This window comes from Saccoglossus kowalevskii, chromosome 7 (genome assembly GCF_978046115.1).
Source record: "Saccoglossus kowalevskii chromosome 7, keSacKowa6.1, whole genome shotgun sequence".
Classification (NCBI taxonomy): Eukaryota; Metazoa; Hemichordata; class Enteropneusta; family Harrimaniidae; genus Saccoglossus; species Saccoglossus kowalevskii.
In genome coordinates, this window is record NC_140647.1 from 39492076 (window position 1) to 39518445 (window position 26370).

Sequence of the window (26370 nt, forward strand, 5' to 3'; positions counted from 1 at the left end):
GACATTTAGGCCATCGTCTACTGTATAGAGATAATTAGGCCATCCTCTACTGTATAGAGACATTTAGGCCATCCTCTACTGTATAGAGACATTTAGACCATCCTCTACTGTATAGAGACATTTAGGCCATCCTCAACTGTATAGAAACATTTAGACCATCCTCTACTGTATAAGAGACATTTAGGCCATCCTCCACTGTAGACAGACATATAGACAACCCTCTACTGTATAGAGACATTTAGACCACCCTCTACTGTATAGAGACATTTAGACCATCCTCTACTGTATAGAGACATTTAGACCACCCTCTACTATATAGAGACATTTAGGCCATCCTCTACTGTATAGAGACACTTATACCATCCTCCACTGTATAGAGACATATAGATCACCCTGTACTCTATAGAAACATTTAGACCACCCTCTACTGTATAGAGACATGTAGACCACCCTCTACTGTATAAAACATTTAGACCACCCTCTACTGTATAGAGACATTTAGGCCATCCTCTACTGTATAGAGACATTTAGGCCATCCTCTATTGTATCGAGACATTTAGGCCATTCTCCACTGTATAGAGACATTTGGACCACCCTCTACTGTATAGAAACATTTAGACCATCCTCTACTGCATAGAAACATTTAGACCATCCTCTACTGTATAGAAACATTTAGACCACCCTCTACTGTATAGAGGCATTTAGGCCACCCTCTACTGTATAGAGACATTTAGACCTTTCTCCACTGTATAGAGACATTTAGACCACCCTCTACTGTATAGAAACATTTAGACCACCCTCTACTGTATAGAGACATTTAGGCCATCCTCTACTGTATCAAGACATTTAGGCCATTCTCCACTGTATAGAGACATTTATACCACCCTCTACTGTATAGAAACATTTAAACCATCCTCTACTGTATAGAAACATTTAAACCATCCTCTACTGTATAGAAACATTTAGACCATCCTTTCCAGTATAGAAACATTTAGACCACCCTCTACTGTGTAGAGGCATTTAGGCCACCCTCTACTGTATAGAGACATTTAGGCCATCCTCTACTGTATAAGAGACATTTAGGCCATCCTCTACTGTATAGACATTTAGACCATCCTCTAACTATATAGAGACATTTAGGCCATTCTCCACTGTATAGAGACATTTAGGCCATCGTCTACTGTATAGAGATAATTAGGCCATCCTCTACTGTATAGAGACATTTAGGCCATCCTCTACTGTATAGAGACATTTAGACCATCCTCTACTGTATAGAGACATTTAGGCCATCCTCAACTGTATAGAGACATTTAAGCCATCCTCTACTGTATAGAGACATTAAGGCCATCCTCTAACTGTATAGAGACATTTAGACCATCCTCTACTGTATAGAAACATTTAGACCATCCTCTACTGTATAAGAGACATTTAGGCCATCCTCCACTGTAGACAGACATATAGACAACCCTCTACTGTATAGAGACATTTAGACCACCCTCTACTGTATAGAGACATTTAGACCATCCTCTACTGCATAGAAACATTTAGACCATCCTCTACTGTATAGAAACATTTAGACCACCCTCTACTGTATAGAGGCATTTAGACCACCCTCTACTGTATAGAGACATTTAGACCTTTCTCCACTGTATAGAGACATTTAGACCACCCTCTACTGTATAGAAACATTTAGACCACCCTCTACTGTATAGAGACATTTAGACCACCCTCTACTGTATCGAGACATTCAGGCCATTCTCCACTGTATAGAGACATTTATACCACCCTCTACTGTATAGAAACATTTAAACTATCCTCTACTGTATAGAAACATTTAAACCATCCTCTACTGTATAGAAACATTTAGACCATCCTCTACTGTATAGAAACATTTAGACCATCCTTTCCAGTATAGAAACATTTAGACCACCCTCTACTGTGTAGAGGCATTTAGGCCACCCTCTACTGTATAGAGACATTTAGGCCATTCTCCATTGTATAGAGACATTTAGACCACCCTCTACTGTATAGAAACATTTAGACCATCCTCTACTGTATAGAAACATTTAGACCACCCTCTACTGTATAGAGGCATTTAGGCCATCCTCTACTGTATTGAGATATTTAGGCCATCTTCTACTGTATAGAGACATTTAGGCCATCCTCTACTGTATAGAAACATACAGACCATCCTCTACTGTATAGAGACATTTAGGCCATCCTCTACTGCATCAACACATTTAGGTCATCCTCCACTGTAGAGAGACATATAGACCATATTATTATTTCCTATTATTGTTTCAAGTAATGATTTTTTCATTCTTAGCATTTTTGCAAAATTTATTTTCTATATTCTTGATATGTATTAATACTGAAAGTTTTTGTTGTTCTGAATGTTTTGTTTTGTTATTGTTATTTTTGGACTTTACTCAAGTTTTCATTGGTACGTTCCAAATAAAAAATTCTATCTATCTATCTATCTATAGACCACCCTCTATTATATAGAGACATTCAGACCACCTTCTACTGTATAGACATTTAGACCACCCTCTACTGTATAGAGACATTTAGGCGAACCTGTACTGTATAGAGACATTTAGACCACCCTCTACTGTATAAAAACATTTAGACCACCCTCTATTGTATAGAAACATTTAGGCCACCCTCTACTGTATAGAGACATTTAGGCCACCCTCTCCTGTATAGAGACATTTAGGCCATCCTCTACTAAATAAGAGACATTTAGGCCACCCTCTACTGTATAGAGACATTTAGGCCACCCTCTACTGTATAGAGACATTTAGGCCACCCTCTACTGTATAGAGACATTTAGGCCACCCTCTACTGTATAGAGACATTTAGGCCACCCTCTACTGTATAGAGACATTTAGACCACCCTCTACTGTATAGAGACATTTAGGCCACCCTCTACTGTGTAGAAACATTTAGGCCACCCTCTACTGTATAGAGACATTTAGGCCACCCTCTACTGTATAGAGACATTTAGGCCACCCTCTACTGTATAGAGACATTTAGGCCACCCTCTACTGTATAAAGACATTTAGGCCACCCTCTACTGTATAGAGACATTTAGGCCACCCTCTACTGTATAGAGACATTTAGGCCATCCTCTACTATATAGAGACATTTAGGCCACCCTCTACTGTATAGAGACATTTAGGCTACCCTCTACTATATAGAGACATTTAGGCTACCCTCTACTATATAGAGACATTTAGACCACCCTCTACTGTATAGAGACATTTAGGCCACCCTCTACTGTGTAGAAACATTTAGGCCACCCTCTACTGTATAGAGACATTTAGGCCACCTTCTACTGTATAGAGACATTTAGGCCACCCTCTACTGTATAGAGACATTTAGGCCACCCTCTACTTTATAAAGACATTTAGGCCACCCTCTACTGTATAGAGACATTTAGGCCACCCTCTACTGTATAGAGACATTTAGGCCATCCTCTACTATATAGAGACATTTAGGCCACTCTCTACTGTATAGAGACATTTAGGCTACCCTCTACTATATAGAGACATTTAGGCTACCCTCTACTATATAGAGACATTTAGACCATCCTCTACTGTATAAAGACATTTAGGCCACCCTCTACTGTATAGAGACATTTAGGCCACCCTCTACTGTATAGAGACATTTAGGCCATCCTCTACTATATAGAGACATTTAGGCCACCCTCTACTGTATAGAGACATTTAGGCTACCCTCTACTATATAGAGACATTTAGGCTACCCTCTACTATATAGAGACATTTAGACCATCCTCTACCGCATAGAGACATTTAGGCCACCTTCTACTGTATAGAGACATTTAGACCATCCTCTACTGCATAGAGACATTTAGGCCATCCTCGACTGTATAGAGACTTTTAGGCCATCCTCTACTGTATAGAGACATTTAGGCCACCCTCTACTGTATAGAGACACTTAGGCCACCCTCTACTATATATAGACATTTAGACAATCCTCTACTGTAAGAAAACATTTAGGCCACCTTCTACTGTATAGAGACATTTAGACCATCCTCTACTGTATAAGAGACATTTAGACCACCCTCTACTGCATAGAGACATTTAGGCCACCTTCTACTGTATAGAGACATTTAGACCATCCTCTACTGTATAGAGACATTTAGACCACCTTCTACTGTATAGAGACATTTAGACCACCCTCTACTGTAGAGACTTTTAGGCCATCCTCTACTGTAGAGACATTTAGACCACCCTCTACTGTATAGACATTTAGGCCATCCTCTACTGTATAGAGACATTTAGACCACCCTCTACTGTATAGAGACATTTAGACCATCCTCTACTGTATAGAGACATTTAGACCATCCTCTACTGTATAGAGACATTTAGGCCATCTTCTACTGTATAGAGATATTTAGACCACCCTCTACTGTATAGAGACATTTAGGCCATCCTCTACTGTATGGAGGCATTTAGATCACCCTCTACTATATAGAGACATTTAGGCCACCCTCTACTGTATAGAAACATTTAGACCACCCTCTACTGTATAGAGACATTTAGACCATCCTTTACTGTATAGAGACATTTAGGCCATCCTCTACTGTATAAGAGATATTTAGGCCATCCTCCACTGTATAGAGACATATAGATCACCCTCTACTCTATAGAAACATTTAGACCACCCTCTACTGTATAGAGACATTTAGGCCATCCTCTACTGTATAGAGACATTTTGGCCATCCTCTACTGTATAGAGACATTTAGGCCATTCTCCACTGTATAGAGATATTTAGACCACCCTCTACTGTATAGAAACATTTAGACCATCCTCTACTGTATAGAAACATTTAGACCACCCTCCACTGTATAGAGACATTTAGACCACCCTCTACTGTATAGAGACATTTAGGGCATCCTCTACTTTACAGAGACATTTAAGCCATCCTCTACTGTATAGAAACATTTAGACCACCCTCCACTGTATAGAGACATTTAGACCACCCTCTACTGTATAGAGACATTTAGGCCATCCTCTACTGTATGAAGACATTTAGACCATCCTCTACTGTATAGAGACATTTAGACCATCCTCTACTGTATAGAGACATTTAGACCATCCTCTACTGTATAGACATTTAGGCCATCCTCTACTGTATGGAGACATTTAGACCATCCAATACTGTATAGAGACATTTAGACCATCCTCTACTGTATAGAGACATTTAGGCCATCCTCTACTGTATAGAGACATTTAGGAAACCCTCTACTGTATGGAGACACTTAGGCCACCCTCTACTGTATAGAGACATTTAGACAATCCTCTACTGTATAGAGACATTTAGACCATCCTCTACTGTATAAGAGACATTTAGACCACCCTCTACTGCATAGAGACATTTAGGCCACCTTCTACTGTATAGAGACATTTAGACCATCCTCTACAGTATAGAGACATTTAGACCACCTTCTACTGTATATAGACATTTAGACCATCCTCTACTGCATAGAGACATTTAGGCCACCTTCTACTGTATAGAGACATTTATACCATCCTCTACTGCATAGAGACATTTAGGCCACCTTCTACTGTATAGAGACATTTAGGCCAACCTCTACTTTATAGACCCATTTAGACCATCCTCTACAGTATAGAGACATTTAGTCCATCCTCTACTGTATAGAGACATTTAGACCATTCTCCACTGTATAGAGACATTTAGACCACCCTCTACTGTATAGAGACATTTAGGTCAACCTCTACTGTATAGACCCATTTAGACCATCCTCTACTGTATAGAGACATTTAGACCATCCTCTGCTGTATAGAGACATTTAGACCATTCTCCACTGTATAGAGACATTTAGGCCATCCTCTACAATATAGAGACATTTAGGCCACCCTCTACTGTATAAAGACATTTAGGCCACCCTCTACTGTATAGAGACATTTAGGCCACCCTCTACTGTATAGAGACATTTAGACCATCCTCTACTGTATAGAGACATTTAGGCCATCCTCTACTGCATAGAGACATTTAGGCCACCTTCTACTGTATAGAGACATTTAGACCATCCTCTACTGTATAGAGACATTTAGGCCACCTTCTACTGTATAGAGACATTTAGACCATCCTCTACTGTATAGAGACATTTAGGCCATCCTCTACTGCATAGAGACATTTAGGCCACCTTCTACTGTATAGAGACATTTAGACCATCCTCTACTGTATAGAGACATTTAGACCATCCTCTACTGTATAGAGACATTTAGACCACCCTCTACTGTAGAGACTTTTAGGCCATCCTCTACTGTAGAGACATTTAGACCACCCTCTACTGTATAGACATTTAGGCCATCCTCTACTGTATAGAGACATTTAGACCATCCTCTACTGTATAGAGACATTTAGACCATCCGCTACTGTATAGAGACATTTAGACCATCCTCTACTGTATAGAGACATTTAGGCCATCTACTGTATAGAGATATTTAGACCACCCTCTACTGTATAGAGACATTTAGGCCATCCTCTACTGTATGGAGGCATTTAGATCACCCTCTACTATATAGAGACATTTAGGCCACCCTCTACTGTATAGAAACATTTAGACCACCCTCTACTGTATAGAGACATTTAGACCATCCTTTACTGTATAGAGACATTTAGGCCATCCTCTACTGTATAAGAGATATTTAGGCCATCCTCCACTGTATAGAGACATATAGATCACCCTCTACTCTATAGAAACATTTAGACCACCCTCTACTGTATAGAGACATTTAGGCCATCCTCTACTGTATAGAGACATTTTGGCCATCCTCTACTGTATAGAGACATTTAGGCCATTCTCCACTGTATAGAGATATTTAGACCACCCTCTACTGTATAGAAACATTTAGACCATCCTCTACTGTATAGAAACATTTAGACCACCCTCCACTGTATAGAGACATTTAGACCACCCTCTACTGTATAGAGACATTTAGGCCATCCTCTACTTTACAGAGACATTTAGGCCATCCTCTACTGTATGGAGGCATTTAGACGACCCTCTACTGTATAGAGACATTTAAGCCATCCTCTACTGTATAGAAACATTTAGACCACCCTCCACTGTATAGAGACATTTAGACCACCCTCTACTGTATAGAGACATTTAGGCCATCCTCTACTGTATGAAGACATTTAGACCATCCTCTACTGTATAGAGACATTTAGACCATCCTCTACTGTATAGAGACATTTAGACCATCCTCTACTGTATAGAGACATTTAGGCCATCCTCTACTGTATGGAGACATTTAGACCATCCAATACTGTATAGAGACATTTAGACCATCCTCTACTGTATAGAGACATTTAGGCCATCCTCTACTGTATCAACACATTTAGGCCATCCACCACTGTAGAGACATATAGACCACCCTCTATTATATAGAGACATTCAGACCACCTTCTACTGTATAGAGACATTTAGACCATCCTCTACTGCAGAGACATTTAGGCCACCTTCTACTGTATAGAGACATTTAGACCATCCTCTACTGTATAGAGACATTTAGGCCATCCTCTACTGTATAGAGACATTTAGGAAACCCTCTACTGTATGGAGACACTTAGGCCACCCTCTACTGTATAGAGACATTTAGACAATCCTCTACTGTATAGAGACATTTAGACCATCCTCTACTGTATAAGAGACATTTAGACCACCCTCTACTGCATAGAGACATTTAGGCCACCTTCTACTGTATAGAGACATTTAGACCATCCTCTACAGTATAGAGACATTTAGACCACCTTCTACTGTATATAGACATTTAGACCATCCTCTACTGCATAGAGACATTTAGGCCACCTTCTACTGTATAGAGACATTTATACCATCCTCTACTGCATAGAGACATTTAGGCCACCTTCTACTGTATAGAGACATTTAGACCACCCTCTACTGTATAGAGACATTTAGGCCAACCTCTACTGTATAGACCCATTTAGACCATCCTCTACAGTATAGAGACATTTAGTCCATCCTCTACTGTATAGAGACATTTAGACCATTCTCCACTGTATAGAGACATTTAGACCACCCTCTACTGTATAGAGACATTTAGGTCAACCTCTACTGTATAGACCCATTTAGACCATCCTCTACTGTATAGAGACATTTAGACCATCCTCTGCTGTATAGAGACATTTAGACCATTCTCCACTGTATAGAGACATTTAGGCCATCCTCTACAATATAGAGACATTTAGGCCACCCTCTACTGTATAAAGACATTTAGGCCACCCTCTACTGTATAGAGACATTTAGGCCACCCTCTACTGTATAGAGACATTTAGACCATCCTCTACTGTATAGAGACATTTAGGCCATCCTCTACTGCATAGAGACATTTAGGCCACCCTCTACTGTATAGAGACACTTAGGCCACCCTCTACTGTATATAGACATTTAGACAATCCTCTACTGTATAGAGACATTTAGACCACCCTCTACTGTATAGAGACATTTAGACCATCCTCTACTGTATAGAGACATTTAGGCCATCCTCTACTGTATAGAGACATTTAGGCCATCCTCTACTGTATAGAGACATTTAGGCCAACCTCTACTGTATAGAAACATTTAGGCCACCCTCTACTATATAGAGACATTTAGGCCACCCTCTACTGTATAGAGACATTTAGGCCACCCTCTACTGTATAGAGACATTTAGGCCACCCTCTACTGTATAGAGACATTTAGGCCACCCTCTACTGTATAGAGACATTTAGACCATCCTCTACTGCATAGAGACATTTAGGCCACCTTCTACTGTATAGAGACATTTAGACCATCCTTTACTGTATAGAGACATTTAGGCCACCCTCTACTATATAGAGACATTTAGGCCACCCTCTACTGTATAGAGACATTTAGGCCACCCTCTACTGTATAGAGACATTTAGGCCACCCTCTACTGTATAGAGACATTTAGACCATCCTCTACTGCATAGAGACATTTAGGCCACCTTCTACTGTATAGAGACATTTAGACCATCCTCTACTGTATAGAGACATTTAGGCCACCCTCTACTATATAGAGACATTTAGGCCACCCTCTACTGTATAGAGACATTTAGGCCACCCTCTACTGTATAGACATTTAGACCATCCTCTACTGCATAGACATTTAGGCCACCTTCTACTGTATAGAGACATTTAGACCATCCTCTACTGTATAGAGACATTTCGGCCATCCTCTACTGTATAGAGACATTTAGGCCACCCTCTACTGTATAGTGACACTTAGACCACCCTCTACTGTATATAGACATTTAGACAATCCTCTACTGTATAGAAACATTTAGGCCATCCTCTACTGTATAGAGACATTTAGACCATCCTCTACTGTATAAGAGACATTTAAACCACCCTCTACTGCATAGAGACATTTAGACCACCTTCTACTGTATAGAGACATTTAGACCATCCTCTACTGTATAGAGACATTTAGGCCACCTTCTACTGTATAGAGACATTTAGACCATCCTCTACTGCATAGAGACATTTAGGCCACCTTCTACTGTATAGAGACATTTAGACCATCCTCTACTGTATAGAGACATTTAGGCCATCCTCTACTGTATAGAGACATTTAGGCCACCCTCTACTGTATAGAGACACTTAGGCCACCCTCTGCTGTATATAGACATTTAGACAATCCTCTACTGTATAGAAACATTTAGGCCATCCTCTACTGTATAGAGACATTTAGGCCATCCTCTACTGTATAGAGACATTATGCCACCCTCTACTGTATAGAGACACTTAGGCCACCCTCTACTGTATAGAGACACTTAGGCCACCCTCTACTGTATATAGACATTTAGGCCACCTTCTACTGTATAGAGACATTTAGACCATCCTCTACTGCATAGAGACATTTAGGCCACCCTCTACTGTATAGAGACATTTAGACCATCTTCTACTGTATAGAGACATTTAGGCCATCCTCTACTGTATAGAGACATTTAGGCCACCCTCTACTGTATAGAGACACTTAGGCCACCCTCTACTGTATATAGACATTTAGACAATCCTCTACTGTATAGAAACATTTAGGCCATCCTCTACTGTATAGAGACATTTAGGCCACCCTCTACTGTATAGAGACACTTAGGCCACCCTCTACTGTATATAGACATTTAGACAATCCTCTAACTGTATAGAGACATTTAGGCCACCCTCTACTGTATAGAGACATTTAGACCACCCTCTACTGTATAGAGACACTTAGGCCACCCTCTACTGTATATAAACATTTAGATCATCCTCTACTGTATAGAAACATTTAGGCCACCCTCTACTGTATAGAAACATTTAGGCCTAGGGGGGGGGGGGGGGGGGTTCACAATAGATAGAAGTAGATAATAGTTGCTGTGTTGTTGCACCTGAGAAAGAATTTCTTGTCTGCAACTATAAACTGACACTCTTCAAGACATAATTTGTGTTTATATACATATACATGTACCTGTGTCTGAGTGAATATCTGTGCTTTGTGGCACTCTTCAAGACTTGGAGCTATGGCAGACAATATCTGGTCTTCTGTCCCAATCATTTGAACAATCTCTTGATCACACTCGATACCCATTGCTTTAAACATTATTGCAATAGGAATATCCTAGAAAATGAAAAAACAAATTACTGTATTACTAAGCTTTACATAGCTTGCTAAATGTTGTTAAAACAGAGGAAGAATGCTGCATTGCACAAATAACACCATTATGTCAGACTGATTCTTACCTCTGATACTGTATTATGCTTCAAATAGTATCTTCCTTTTTTCATTATAACATTGGTTCTACTTTTTCTTTCATGAGTTGAACTGAGAATAAAAAGAAATGTAATTATTTATTTTCTGTGGTATTGGATGTCTTTCTAAATGTTTTTTATGAAATAATAATAATAATAATCTTTATTGCATAATTGTGTTCTTATTCGGATATTGACTCAGGAAAAAGAAAATTACAATAAAGATGAAAAACTGAGGAAGTAACAAAATGGAAGAGCAAAAATAGAAAAGAATAAAAAAAAGTTTATTTATTTAGGGGCAGCTGGTAGTTTTTTGAAATGATTTTCTCTGACACTGAAACAATTATAGATGTACATGTAGCTTGCTAGTTTTGTTATTTTTTGTCTGTTATTGCTTGTTTGCATTGTAATCAATTTATTAGTATTTGTGTTGTTGCAATGTATTAATTAAATTTATTTTCATTCAACATTTCAATTCTCTATTTTCATAAAGCTTGCATTCAAGTAAGAAATGCTTTTCGTCTTCAATCTCATTTTGGTCACAAGCAGTGCACTTTCCACTGCAAGAAATTTTTTTGTATCGTCCTTTCTCTATTTCTAAATTATGGGCACTAATTCTCAATTTTGTTAATGCTGCTCTATGTTTTGCATTTGTTACTGTTGTTAGATAATTTTCATACTGGCAATTTTTCTTTAGCAGTCTATATGTGCGCAGCTTATTCTTTTGGTTTTTGTTTTTATTATCATCATGCATTTGTTCTCGACTCTTGTTTTCAAATACTGTTTTGAGTTTAATGCAAATTGTGTTGATTAGATTGGCGTTATAATTTGGATCATTATTTTCCCATGCCTTATCAATTTCAACATAGTGCAGAATATTTTTGATACCAGATTTGATACCCAATTAGGTATACCTTTACCATCCATCTCTATGCCAAGTCTGTGTGCTTCATGGACTAGCGTGTTTTCATTCTTTGTTTTTATTTTTAGCCAATATTTTGTCATTTGTTTTATACTAGTCAGTAAAATAGGGTGTCTACTTAATTCCAAAATGTAAGTGCAAGTACTAAATATTAGAATTCATATTCCACGCTTGGGACTACATACCATTATAACAATCAAAGTCAGAACACATCTTAAACCATAACCAAGCTTCACTCAAAGACACATCTATTATTAGTTCACCTAGGCTTTGACTGACTATTACACACTCACAAAGGGTAAAGTGGCCTTGGTCTGATTGTGACTGGGTCCATGGCACACTGAACCAGGGTAACCAGGACTTTTGACTGACTATTGTGTCAATGACACTCACACACATGGTACAGTGGCTTTGGGTCGACTGTGGTGTCAATAGAACACTCACACAGGGTACAGTGGCTTTGGTCTGATTGTGACTGGGTCCATGGCACACTGACTCAGGGTAACCGGGACTTTTGACTGATTATTGTGTCTATGACACACTCACACATAATACAGTGTCTTTCAGTCGACTATTGTGTCTATGACACACTCACACAGGGTACAGTGGCTTTGGGCTGACTATTGTGTCAATAGAACACTCACACAGGGTACAGTGGCTTTGGGCCGACTATTGTGTCAATAGAACACTCACACAGGGTACAGTGGCTTTAGGCCGACTATAGTGTCAATAGAACACTCACACAGGGTACAGTGGCTTTAGGCCGACTATAGTGTCAATAGAACACTCACACAGGGTACAGTGGCTTTAGGCCGATTATAGTGTCAATAGAACACTCACACAGGGTACAGTGGCTTTGGTTTGATTGTGACTGGGTCCATGGCACACTGACTCAGGGTAACCAGGACTTTTGACTGATTATTGTGTCTATGACACACTCACACATAATACAGTGTCTTTCAGTCGACTATTGTGTCAATGACACACACACAGGGTACAATGGCTTTAGGCCGACTATTGTGTCAATGGAACACTCACACAGGGTACATTGGCTTTTGGCCGATTATGGTGTCAATGACACACTCACAAAGGGTACAGTGGCTTTGGTTTGATTGTGACTGGGTCCATGGCACACTGACTCAGGGTAACCAGGACTTTTGACTGACTATTGTGTCTATGACACACTGTGGAGACTGTTAGTCTGACCTAATTAGACACCCACTGCTGTTGCCACACCCACACTTATTTCAACCTATTACATCCCGGTGTTACTATTAGTAGTTTGTTTGTTGTTTCATTGTAACTTGCATGTAATCGAATGAAGCGAATAAACTGTTGAGTTATTGTTACCGCACGGTGAACTTGTCTTCTCGATCTCTCTATTCCGGGTTTCTACGCGCAACTGACTCAACTCACGTGCCCATGCGCACATTTGGTGCCGACACCAGGATCGTGAGTCCCCAGTCAAGACTAAGACACCTTCGACATGCCTACCGATCGTGCAACTCAACAGACAGTAAGCCAAAGGGCTTACAAGAAACAGAAGGACAAGACAGAACAAATGACCAAGCAACTCAACAAGGCTGAAGAGATTACGAGAAAAGAAAAAACTCCTTGCATCAGACAAAAACGTAATGGTGACAACAATTAGAGACATCAAGAAACTCATAGAAACCATCCAGGAATGCGACGAAATAATACTTGACGAAATTGAAGACGAAGACGAATACGCACGGTACTTTGAAGAAGCGGATGATTATGCTATAATTATCAACGAACATGTGGTACGTTACGAAAACTTCATAGAGAGAAACACTCAGCAGAGATCGATACCTAAAGCAGACTCAACGCATGATACCTTCTTGACATCGTCTACAACAAGACGAATGGTCAGCCCAAATCGTATTTGCCGAAATTCGAAGGTAACATTCCAAAATATACTACGTTTCTTGACACATTCACATCATCACTAGATAGAGACCCTAAGCTGGAAAAGGTCCAGAAATTCCAATACTTGACTGCTCAACTAGGCGGTGAAGCAGCGTGAATGATCGAGGGCCTCCAGTTAACCAATGCCAACTATCCAGAAGCGCTAGCCACTTTGAAACAACGGTATGGTCAGCAACACAAAATTAGTTCAAGCTACACGAAGGCATTTTTGGAACTACCGCCGCCAGATAATATGTTATCCAACATGCCGAACTCTTATGACAATCTCCAAACTCACATCGGTGAAAGTAAGGATTCGTATGGTGATTTACTTGTGCCAATCATTTTTGATAAATTATCGGCAAACGTCAAAACCCAGATTTCCCGCGAGCATGGTAACACAGCGTGGTCACTACACGAGTTAAAGGAAGCGGCCCATAAGAAAATTCAAGCCAGACAAGCAGGTATCCCCATAGAGTACTTCAATGATAATTTCCCCAGTGAAAAGTGTCTACCCTCTATAACATCCTTTCATGTTGGACACAAATCTTCGAGATCTACGGTCGCTAAACCCACAAGATCCTTCAAGTGTGCCCACTGCAAAGGGCTCCACTCTACACACGTCTGTGAAACCGTTGTCGGACATGATGCACGTAATGCATTTGTGAAAAGATACAGATTGTGTTTCAACCGCAAATCCAAATTTCATTGTAGAATAACCTGATATGTAATCATAGACTTGTATCATGTTCATGTTTTATAGTATTGTGTTTTTAATATTCGTAATTGTACGTAATATTCGAATTGTAATTTGTTCAAGTTGTGCTATTTGTTTAATTAGAGTGTTCTCCCCACGTCACATTTTTCGTTATTTCACATTGTATCAATATATTTTTATATTTCTGTTTATAACCTTATTCGTTTAACTATTACTTTCGATTATCTATCTGCTCAACCGGCCCGCCCGGAGTGTCGGAAAATGAGTTATGTCTTTGACAGCATACATGTAGATAAGAAGAACGAATGGCTAACCATATGTACGGTAATCTTTACGACTTAAGTATTATGCAACATCCTGCTACCCTACAATTTCTGTTTGCACAAATATTGACATGTAACAGTATATAGATGCTTAGTTTCAACGATTAAATCAGTTGCTACTTTGTGTTCTAACTAGACACACCTTGTCTTAGTCTCCCCTACTCCACGACCCGAACCTTTCCCTACATTCTACATTTTTGGTGCCGAGACCAGGATCAACGCACTTTGGAGGAAATTCTACAACGCATAGAAACATGGCAGAACGAGTTAAACATTCTGCAAGTAGAAGAGGACACCGTGCTCAAATGACGAGACAGTTACAAAAAGCCACTGACATTATGTCCAAAGATGACCCATTGACGCAACATGAAAAAGACGTTCTCATCGCAATGCATGAAGATATTACATCAAGATTGGAGCAGATCAGAGCACTGGATGAAGAAATTCTCAAAAGAGCCGACGAAACAGAGTTCGACAATCTATTTCTTGATGCAGACAACTACGTCATTGATATCAAAGAAAGAATCGTGGAGATAAGGAACTTCATCCAACGTGCCAATACACCAACAACGCCAACAACACAGACATCATCTGAAATGTCAAGCACGTCGTTCACAAGTAACAACTCAGCGTCCAGACGACGAACTGTAAATCCACCTAAACTAGATCTCGAAGAATTTTCAGGTGATATTCTTTCTTGGCAAAGTTTTATTGACACGTTTGAAGCGGCTATAGACAAGGACGACATGCTGGATGAGGTAAATAAGTTTCAATACCTACGAGCACATGTAAAGGGAGAAGCGGCTAAAGTAATCGAGGGATTACAACTGACAAACGAGAACTACAAACACGCCTTAGAATTACTAAAACAACGTTACGGACTGAAACATAAAATACGAAATGCATATATGAAAGCACTTTGGGAATTGCCAAAACCGTCTAATGACTTATCCTCACTAAAGTTTTTCTACGACAACATGGAGAGTTACAGAAGAGGCTTGGAAGCGCTTGGAAAGAGCGAATACTCGTACGGAGATTTCCTCATACCTATCATCCTAGAAAAACTTCCAGGAAATTTCCGTCGAATCATCACTCGCGACCATGGAACCGACGATTGGTCATTTAAAGATCTACATGAATCTGTGTGTAAGGAGATCGAAGCAATGGAGGCTGGCGAAATCTCTAACAATTCCGTATCGTCTTTCGCCTACAACGAATCGCCTATGCATAATGCACAGTTCTCTGCTCAAGCACTTCTAACCAACATAAAAACTCGCAAACTAAACTGTGTTTTCTGCAGTAATTCACATCGTCCCTTCGATTGCACAAACGTAACCGACCATATGCAACGCATCAAAAAGAAAGGACTATGTTTTAATTGTTTAAGCAAAGGACACTCTTCGCAATCTTGTCAATCAGTCTTTAAATGTCGGAAATGTGACAGCAAACACCACACAACGATTCATCATGCGTTCAAACAATCGCCAAAACTATCGAAACCAGACACTTCAAGCAATACCAACAGCCAGAAAATCCACGCTAATTCTGTGTCAACCGACCTTCAATCAACTAGCGGCAACGTACTTCTCAAAACGGCGATTACTCAAGTCTACTCGGATAAAGCATTGGCCGACGCAACAATCCTATTTGACGAAGGAGCTACAAGATCATTTATCTCCGAGAAATTAGCCAAACATTTACACCTGACGCCAGACGGACAAACATCGGTCCAAATCTCCACCTTTGGCAATAAGAAATCCGCGCCGCAAAGGCTTAATTACGTAACGTTGACGGTAAAAACAACATCGGGGCCTGATATATCAATATCTACGTTAATTGTTCCTGAAATCTGCAATCCAATTAACAATCATATTTGCCCAGCTGTACTGAATTTACCGCACATCAAAGGACTCCAGCTAGCGCATCCTGCTGTAAACCATAAAGATTTGAACATATCTCTTTTGATTGGTGCCGATCATTATTGGTCATTCGTGGGCAACAAAACCATCAAAGGCAACGGGCCGATCGCTGTTTCATCTCGTTTGGGTTACCTACTCTCTGGACCAACGTCACGTGATGCGTCATTCCCAACTGACGTCACCAGCTTTCACGTGAACGCATATTCACGTACTGACGACCCCGTAACTAAACTCTGACACCATTGGCATTCGTGAACCTGCCAACACGGACTCTACTGATGACAAGGCAGACGAATTCGAAGCGTTTTGCGAACAGAATATTGAAAAACGCGACAAACAATACTTTGCCCGACTTCCTTGGAAAGAAAATCACCCGGTATTACCAACAAATAGGCGGATCGTTGAAAAACGAACACGTCATATGGTACGTAAACTTCCATCCGATTTACTTCCTGTTTACGACCGTATTATAAAGGAGCAAGAACACCGCGGGTTTATTGAAGGACTGGATTCCGATAATCCGAATCAAGGGCACTACATGTACCTTCCTCACCATGCCGTCAAAAAGGACTCTCCCACTACACCAATTAGGATTGTCTATGATTGCAGCTGCAATACTTGTCAAATTCCGAGTCTTAACGACTGTCTCGATAAGGGTCCCATGTTACTTAATGATTTAGCAGGTATATTGCTAAGATTCCGTACGCATCCGATAGCCTTGGTCAGTGATTTGGAGAAAGCATTTTTACACGTGGCTCTTCATGAAGAGGACAGAGAATTTACAAAGTTTCTATGGCTTTCGGATCCGACCGACACAGAAAGTGACTTTATTGTCTTCCGTTTCTCATCTGTTCTTTTTGGATCAGTCGCCAGCCCCGCCATTTTAAATGCTGTTATTCAAAAACACCTACAAATGTTTGACACTAACACCGCCAGGGATCTACGCGACAATATATATGTCGACAACGTTCTAAGTGGTGCAAAGAATGACGACGATGACGTCGGAGTTTTACTTGATGACAATAACCCATCATTACTTGGTATGAAGTGGAATACAAATACAGATACTATCGGCTACAAATCGTACGAACACCAACCTACCGAGAAGATAACTAAACAAGAAATTGTTAGACGTACGAATGGTTTGTTTGATCCACTCGGACTATTAAATCCGGTTCACGTAAAAGCAAAAATATTTATACAGGCATTATGGAATGAGAATCTTGAATGGGATAAAGAACTGCCGACACAATTAACGAACACTTGGTCGAAAATTGAAACAGACTTACGAAATGCATCTAATATCACCGTTCCACGCCTGTACACTAACGCCAAGGAAACGAACTCTTATAAACTCGTATGCTTTGTGGACAGCAGCACTAAAGCGTATGGTGCATCTGTCTATCTTGCATCAAACAAATCGGCAAATCTAGTCATGGCTAAATCCCGAGTTGCACCAGTGAAAGACAACACCCTACCACGACTGGAACTTATGGCAGCTGTGTTAGGACTTACAAAATTTGTTGAAAATCAACTATCTGCACGCCTTCATATTGAGGAGAAAATTCTCTTCTCGGACAGTCAAATTGTATTAAGCTGGATTAACAGCAAAGCTAAATTACCGGCATTCGTCACACATCGCATTGAGGAAATTAAATTGTTTTCATTCAGGGACTATCGATACATTCCAACAACTCAAAACCCCGCCGATCTCTTGACAAGAGACACTTAACTACAGAGCAGCTCAACAATTCTAAACTTTGGTGGCATGGCCCGAAATGCGTACATAACAACGTTCTGACTAAGGAAACCCCGACATGTACCACTGATGAACAGATCGAGCTTCACGATTCTACTGAAAACGCTGACAAAATCAACACTGACATCGTCGTCGGTCAAACCAATGCTGGTTTGGACACTGTCAGTACTACCGGCATTGGTCAAATTGTTGATATAAATCGATACAAGTCTTTACAAAAATTAAATCGTATTACCGCGCTTGTTTTAAGGTTCGTCGATAACATCAAAAAACCTGCACAATCTCGAAATCTGAATGAGTTAGCAGTGAACGAAATCTCGCAGGCACAATCAACATGGATAGTATACGTACAGAAGACGCGTTATCAAAAAGAATGTGAATCCCTACAAGTTGAAAATAACAAAGCCTCGCCTTTAATTCGACAACTTTGTTTATTTATTGATAAACAACACGTCATCCGCTGTAGTGGTCGTCTACACAATGCGCCCATTGGAGAATTTACTAGTTCGTGATGCCATGAAAGATCATTACATTCCGGACTACAAAGTACTGTCACGTTATTACGTCAAACATACTGGATTACAAGGATTAGAGCTACCGTCAAGGCGTTACTATGGAAATGTGTAATATGCAAACGTGTTACCGGACGTCCTTACATGAAACCAATCACCGCCCCTCTGCCTAACTATCACACCCAGAAATCTGACCCCTTTCAGATTTGTGGCATTGATTTCACTGGTGAACTATACGTTAAACGGGAAAATGGTGGCGAGAGAAAATGTTACATATGTCTCTTCATGTGTGCTAATACCAGAGCAATACACTTGGAATTGGTTCAAGACTTATCAACCGATAGTTTTCTCCGCGATTTTCGATGTTTTGCGGCTCGCAGATCTCTGCCTACATGAATCGTTTCTGACAACGCCACGACCTACTTATCCGCCGCTAAGGAAATCAACGATCTGTTCAACGACCCGCAAGTAAAAGCCTTCCTTGCAAACCATCACATTCAGTGGACATTCATTCCAAAACGCGCTCCTTGGTGAGGAGGTTTCTATGAACGCATGATTGGTATGACAAAGAACACGTTAAAGAAAGTACTTCGTCGCGCATTCGTCACATTGGATGAAATGAATACTATATTGTGCGAAATAGAAACAACAATAAACAACCGTCCGATAACTTATGTTTATGGTGACGACGCAAAGGCGACTCCCCTCACCCCAGCTCACTTACTCCATGGCCGTACATTGAACACATTACCACATGTAACTATCGACATGGAGGAACTCATCGATCCGACATACGAAACAAAGGAAACTCTCCATAAACGTGCCACGAAAGCTCAGTGAAACTATGGATCGACTTTGGAAAAAATGGGAGTTAGAATATTTATCAGCACTCCGAGAACCACATGAATGACAAAAAACCGGGAAATTAACTAACACGATCAAGTCTGGAGACGTTGTACTTGTACATTCAGACAACAAGAAACGTACGTTATGGGATTTAGCCGTGGTCGAGTCTGTTATAACAGGAAACGACGGTATAACTCGCGCTGCAAATATCAGAACGCGTAATGGTAAAACAAATCGTCCTATTGTGAAACTATATCCTATTGAAGTCTCCACAGATAATATGCATTGCTTGGACACTGATAATATACAAATCTTGGACACTGATAACAATAGACATATTAACGATTCTAATGACACACGTACTGCTAATGTTATTTCTAATCGGCCTCCACGGCGTGAGGCGAACATCAGAGCCCGACAAAGAATTAGGGATTGGATTAATGACTGGTCAGGTCCTACTTCTTAAATCGAACATTTTTATGACTTAATTTGTGCTAGTTACCGTTTAATTTTAAATTGTTTAGTTCGTATTCTTTTTGTGAACATCAACGTTGTTTTTCTATTATTCGCTTATATTTCTTATGTTTTATTCGATTTTCTAGTGATTTGTTCGTTACTACAATGCATGTACATGTAGTATTTTATTTCTGCCGCCGGGAGTAATGTGGAGACTGTTAGTCTGACCTAATTAGACAACCACTGCTGTTGCCACACCCACACTTATTTCAACCTATCACATCCCGGTGTTACTATTAGTAGTTTGTTTGTTGTTTCATTGTAACTTGCATGTAATCGAGTGAAGCGAATAAACTGTTGAGTTATTGTTACCGTACGGTGAACTTCTCGATCTCTCTATTCCGGGTTTCTACCCGCAACCGACTCAACTCACGTGCCCATGCGCACACACACACACACAGGGTACAGTAGCTTTGGGCCGACTATTGTGTCAATGACACACTCACATAGGGTACAGTGGTTTTGGTCTGATTGTGACTGGGTTGATCCATGGCACACTGACTCAGGGTACAGTGGCTTTTGGTTGACTATGATGTCAATGACACACTCACACAGGGTACAGTGGCTTTGGGCCAACTATTGTGTCAATGGAACACTCACACAGGGTACAGTGGTTTTGGTCTGATTGTGACTGGGTTGATCCATGGCACACTGACTCAGGGTACAGTGGCTTTTGGTTGACTATGATGTCAATGACACACTCACACAGGGTACAGTGGCTTTGGGCCAACTATTGTGTCAATGGAACACTCACACAGGGTACAGTGGTTTTGGTCTGATTGTGACTGGGTTGATCCATGGCACACTGACTCAGGGTACAGTGGCTTTTGGTTGACTATGATGTCAATGACACACTCACACAGGGTACAGTGGCTTTGGGCCAACTATTGTGTCAATGGAACACTCACACAGGGTACAGTGGTTTTGGTCTGATTGTGACTGGGTTGATCCATGGCACACTGACTCAGGGTACAGTGGCTTTTGGTTGACTATGATGTCAATGACACACTCACACAGGGTACAGTGGCTTTGGGCCAACTATTGTGTCAATGGAACACTCACACAGGGTACAGTGGTTTTGGTCTGATTGTGACTGGGTTGATCCATGGCACACTGACTTAGGGTACAGTGGCTTTTGGTTGACTATGATGTCAATGACACACTCACACAGGGTACAGTGGCTTTGGGCCAACTATTGTGTCAATGGAACACTCACACAGGGTACAGTGGTTTTGGTCTGATTGTGACTGGGTTGATCCATGGCACACTGACTCAGGGTACAGTGGCTTTTGGTTGACTATGATGTCAATGACACACTCACACAGGGTACAGTGGCTTTGGGTCGACTATTGTGTCTATGGCACACTACAGGGTTGGATGGTACAGGTGATAATCAATGTCAGATAAAATTTAAACCCATGACAACTTGGATTTAGTACTAACATGCACTATATGATGCATATAATGATGATGGGTTTATTTCAATAACAGTTCCTGTACTCATGGAACATAATCAGTCAAAGCATGTCAGAGATATGGCTCCAGAACCGGATTCATTAATAAAAACAAAATGGCTGTCAGTTATCCTTTTTGAATTTGATCAGAAAAAAACAAAATGACGTGCATCAATGACCAATAATGTCTATTGTATGAACCAAGTTTGAATTAAATCCATCCATTAATGACTGAGATCCGGTTCCAGAATGGCAGAAATGCTTGATTTTTGATGATTTTTTGCGAGGAAAAATGGCCGCCATTCAGCCATCTTGAATCAGATTGTGAAACAAATTGATGTGCATATGTTTAATATTACATGTATATACAGTGTATGTGCGAAGTTTTAATGTAATCCAGGAATGTCTAAAATATAGGTTTGAACACATACACATGCATGCACACACAAAGATCAATCCATAAGTGCCTGTTTTTTGACTAATTAAACTGGGCAGGATTTTCCACTCATGAACGATATATCTGAGATTTAACATTCTTTAGATAAAATTTACTCACGTTATTTTTCACCAATTTCCATCTAAATCCTACCTTGTGACAGAGCAAGCTACATTTCCTTTCCGATCAGCTTCCACTATCATTCTATTCTTGGATAACTGTTCCTGTATAAGTATGACTTTCTCAACACCTTTTACAATAAAATAACCACCAGGGTCTATTGGACATTCATTTAATTTAGCCAACTCTGCTGGTGACTTTCCAGTCAAAACACAATTAGAACTTCTCAGCATAATTGGCATTCTATGGAAAGAGGAAAATCACAAATACTTATAATTACGTAATTGTCCCTATCTTGATTTGGCTATGCTCAATGACTAATGGAAGTTCATTATTTTACTGACATGATTCCTTACATGTATAAGCCAAGGACAACTACCTCAAATTAAAGCATGTAATTATTATGATGACAAAAATAACTAAAAATAAGTGTGTCTTCTTCATACGAGGGCTTTAATAAATACTGTGGAGTAAAATAATAAGCCACACTTATTATTATTTTTTTTGCAAGTTTTATACATTTGTGGGAATGAGAATACAAAAGCTTCTGTCACACCAAAGATCCCAATCAATAGTTTGAAAACATTCATGTTTGGGAATGTCATTGCAGCTCCAAGAAGGATCCAATTCAATAGTTTGGGAACTGTGACTCCATGAAAGATTCCAGTCAACAGTTTGGAAAAGACAGACTCTAAAAAGGATTCTAGTTTGATGACTACAAACTACAAACCATGATTCTAAAATAAAGTGGTTTACAATGTATGCTAACTGACCTGCCAATAGGTAGATTGTTCCTAACCACTCTTTGTTGTCCCCTTGTGTACTCAACATCCACTGTGATTGGAGCAGAATAAGACATGTCTCGTAACCTACATTCATGTGGTGATATTGGTTTTGTGATATTGAACCCTTCTTCTACATCTGGCATACCAATGTAGATGTTCAAATACCTGGGAGTCAAAAAACAACAAATAATTAAAACAACAAATAATTATAACAACCAGGCAACCTATGTATGAATACTGCTCTCTAGTAAATATTACATCACAAAATATCTATCAATTTTGAAATTTTGGAATGAAGAGACCAAAATTTAGTCTGACGAAAGAAAAGAATAATTAACTCAGCAAGCATCATTGAGTCGTCATAATAAGACTTACTTCATATAAAACATTGGATCTGCATCACTTGTGACTTTATCATTAGCGTCCATAATATTTTTAATCTGTAACAAATTAAACCCTCTGTATTATTAGACATGTTTACTACACAGATACAGAGTGACTGCCACTCTGAATCTAAGCACACATCATTCTATACATATAAAAAAATGCTATTTGGTAAATAATACACAGGCAACATTCATATTAAATAAAATGTTAATGTCAAGTCACCCCTATGTACACAATAGACTCACCTCATCCTACACATATCACTGGGAGTCACCCCTATGTACACAATAGACTCACCTCATCCTACATATATCACTAGAAGTCATACCTATGTACACAATAGACTCACCTCATCCTATACATATCACTGAGAGTCACCCCTATGTACACAATAGACTCACCTCATCCTACATATATCACTAGAAGTCATACCTATGTACACAATAGACTCACCTCATCCTACACATATCACTGTGAGTCACCCCTATGTACACAATAGACTCACCTCATCCTACACATATCACTGAGAGTCACCCCTATGTACACAATAGACTCACCTCATCCTACACTACACTATGCCATCACTATTAAATAGTACATAATCTCACAGTCATTTTCCAAGCCTGGTTGCTGAAGGTATCACTCAGCTGAATTAGTAGCGATGTGCAAAGCCCAGTGACATGTGTGTTATACGGTTACAGAAGTTGGGCAAAATTTTAATGTTTTAGGGACAAATGAAACCCAGTTGACAAATAATTTTCAATATTTCGCATTGTAACAGTCAATATATTATTTGCTGATGTTTCTCCCTGCAAAACAATGAGCTGTTTCTGTTAAAATGTATGAATTCAATGCTTTTGTTCCTATTATCCCTTGTAAAACTATTAAACAACAGGAAATGTATCGTTTTTCACGTTCAAAGTGTGGTAAAGTTTGTGGGACGATTGAATTTCAATTTTATTGCCACAAGTCAAAATTGTTGTTTTTTGATTGAATCCAAGATAGGTGTTGCATCAACCTGTTCAATGTGATGGTGGTCTGACCAATGATTGATACTTTCCTTCACAATTAATTTTTACTAAGTTTATAATTTTACATGCTGATAATTTTGAATTGAGGTCTCAGTTTCATATCTAAACCAATTGCATGGCATCCCCAGAATGACACTGTTCTCAAGTAATACATTCAACTGTCAAAAAGGACAGATTTCAACACTTACAACAGCTACATTTTCGCACTCACTATTGTAACATTTTGCAATAATATGGTGCTAATAGTAAAGATGAACTATGTTTGTCATCAAGCATTAGTTATTACTAGCAATAACATTACAGTCTTCAGATTGTAGATATTTGAAAAAAGGTTACAACAACTATAGCGGAATGCTAAATGAAGAATAACAAGACATGACATGTCATGTCATAGCCCCCACACGGTACGAGGTTGTACCCAGAATTCAACACGTTCTGTACCAACGCATATTGCTATGCGCAGAACTGAAAATTCTGGCATCGTTTTTCGCAAAAAACGTTTTTAGCGCTTGAGTTGTTTCTGGGTTCGCCTTCCATGTGCTTATCGTGCGATTTATTGTACCAATATCACATTTTCTGGACGTATTCCTACACAATCATGCCAAGAGTATCCAAAAGAGTCAAGCAGGCAAGTTTAGCCGCAAAATCACGTGGGAAATCGGCTTCAACTGCTCAGTCGATCGCCGATGTTGTCCGTCAGCACACAATGTTGTTCGCTTTCTGATCTTTCTTCCGAGATTTTGACTCGAATATTCGGGTTTTGTTGCTTTTTTAATGACAGTGATGACGATAGTTCACTGTTTGAGAAAGTTAAAACGATGTGCTCACTTCGAATGGTTTGTAGGCGATTTTATGCTATCGCGTCGAATGATTTGTTCGTTATGGGAATGACGACAAGCTCTACTGCCAGCCGTTCTTTTCACAGATTTAAGCTGATGAAGGCGAGATCGCTCGTTGCTAATAAAATAGGGCAACTTTCCGATTTGATCATTCAAAAGGGGCCATCTCAAGTAAGACAAGTGGTGAGAAATTTGCTGGAATATTTAAAGGGTCACGAATGGGATGATTCAAAGAAATATTTGGAAGTCTCTCTTGCAGTTCTGTTTAGCACGAAAAGATCAGCAATTTCTAAGAAAGACACTGGGAGTCGAGCCTATATCAGTAAAATCTTAAATCAGCACCAGGCAGTAGGTGAAAAGTTGTCTGGATTTGATGAGAGTGCCCTTTGGCAATTACAATTAAATAAAGATAAAGCATTTGCCAAATCAGTATTATCTGTATCATTTTTCAAGGAAGCCATTGCATCAGATATTCTGCCTCCTTCTGTTAAATTGGCTTTATTAGCAGCACCATCTTCCCAGAAATAAGATTAGACTACAGATGACACTAAATTATGGAATGATTCTGAAGCAGAACACATATTTATCCATCTAGGGTGCGGTCTATCTGAAACTGACTATGATGGTTTAGAGAAATCTCTGAGAACACAAGAAAATGTTTCAAGAATTCCCAGATTAACCACTTTGAGAAATAATTTGAAACGGTTCCACAATATGGTGTCAGAAACTGCCTCTCAAAATAAAAAGGACTGGTTTGTTCATGATATTGAAGGCCTGGTTTGGAGAAGCGTTCTCAACATATTGACTGAAAACAAATTGGATTATGACCTTGATGATGAAAATGAGAGACAGAAGTTAGAAATACATGTAGTTGTAGGTGAGGGTGGCAACACTTTCCAAGATTTCAAGGGAGTGTCCCAAAATTTCAAAGTATTTGCCATCAGTGGTGCTATACGTATACGTAATGGTAATGAAGTATGGAGAGATCCAAATCCACAGTCTGATGCAAGCCGCATTCCATTTGCCATTATAAATGCCCCAGAGAGTGATGCATTAATAGAAG

At 39.7% G+C, this 26370-nt stretch overlaps 1 protein-coding gene across 1 annotated transcript in view; it reads right to left on the reverse strand.

Moving 5' to 3' along the window:
• LOC102806817 (DNA-directed RNA polymerase III subunit RPC2-like) overlaps positions 1–26370 on the reverse strand; it is a 177990-nt gene that overhangs the window by 136964 nt on the left and 14656 nt on the right. Inside the window, exons 3-7 of the mRNA XM_085501555.1 lie at positions 23426–23490; positions 23039–23215; positions 22299–22508; positions 10803–10884; positions 10531–10680 (exon numbers count right to left, since the gene is read on the reverse strand). Of these exons, the coding sequence (XP_085357681.1) occupies positions 10531–10680; positions 10803–10884; positions 22299–22508; positions 23039–23215; positions 23426–23490 (684 nt within the window). The remainder of the gene's footprint in view (positions 1–10530; positions 10681–10802; positions 10885–22298; positions 22509–23038; positions 23216–23425; positions 23491–26370) is intronic.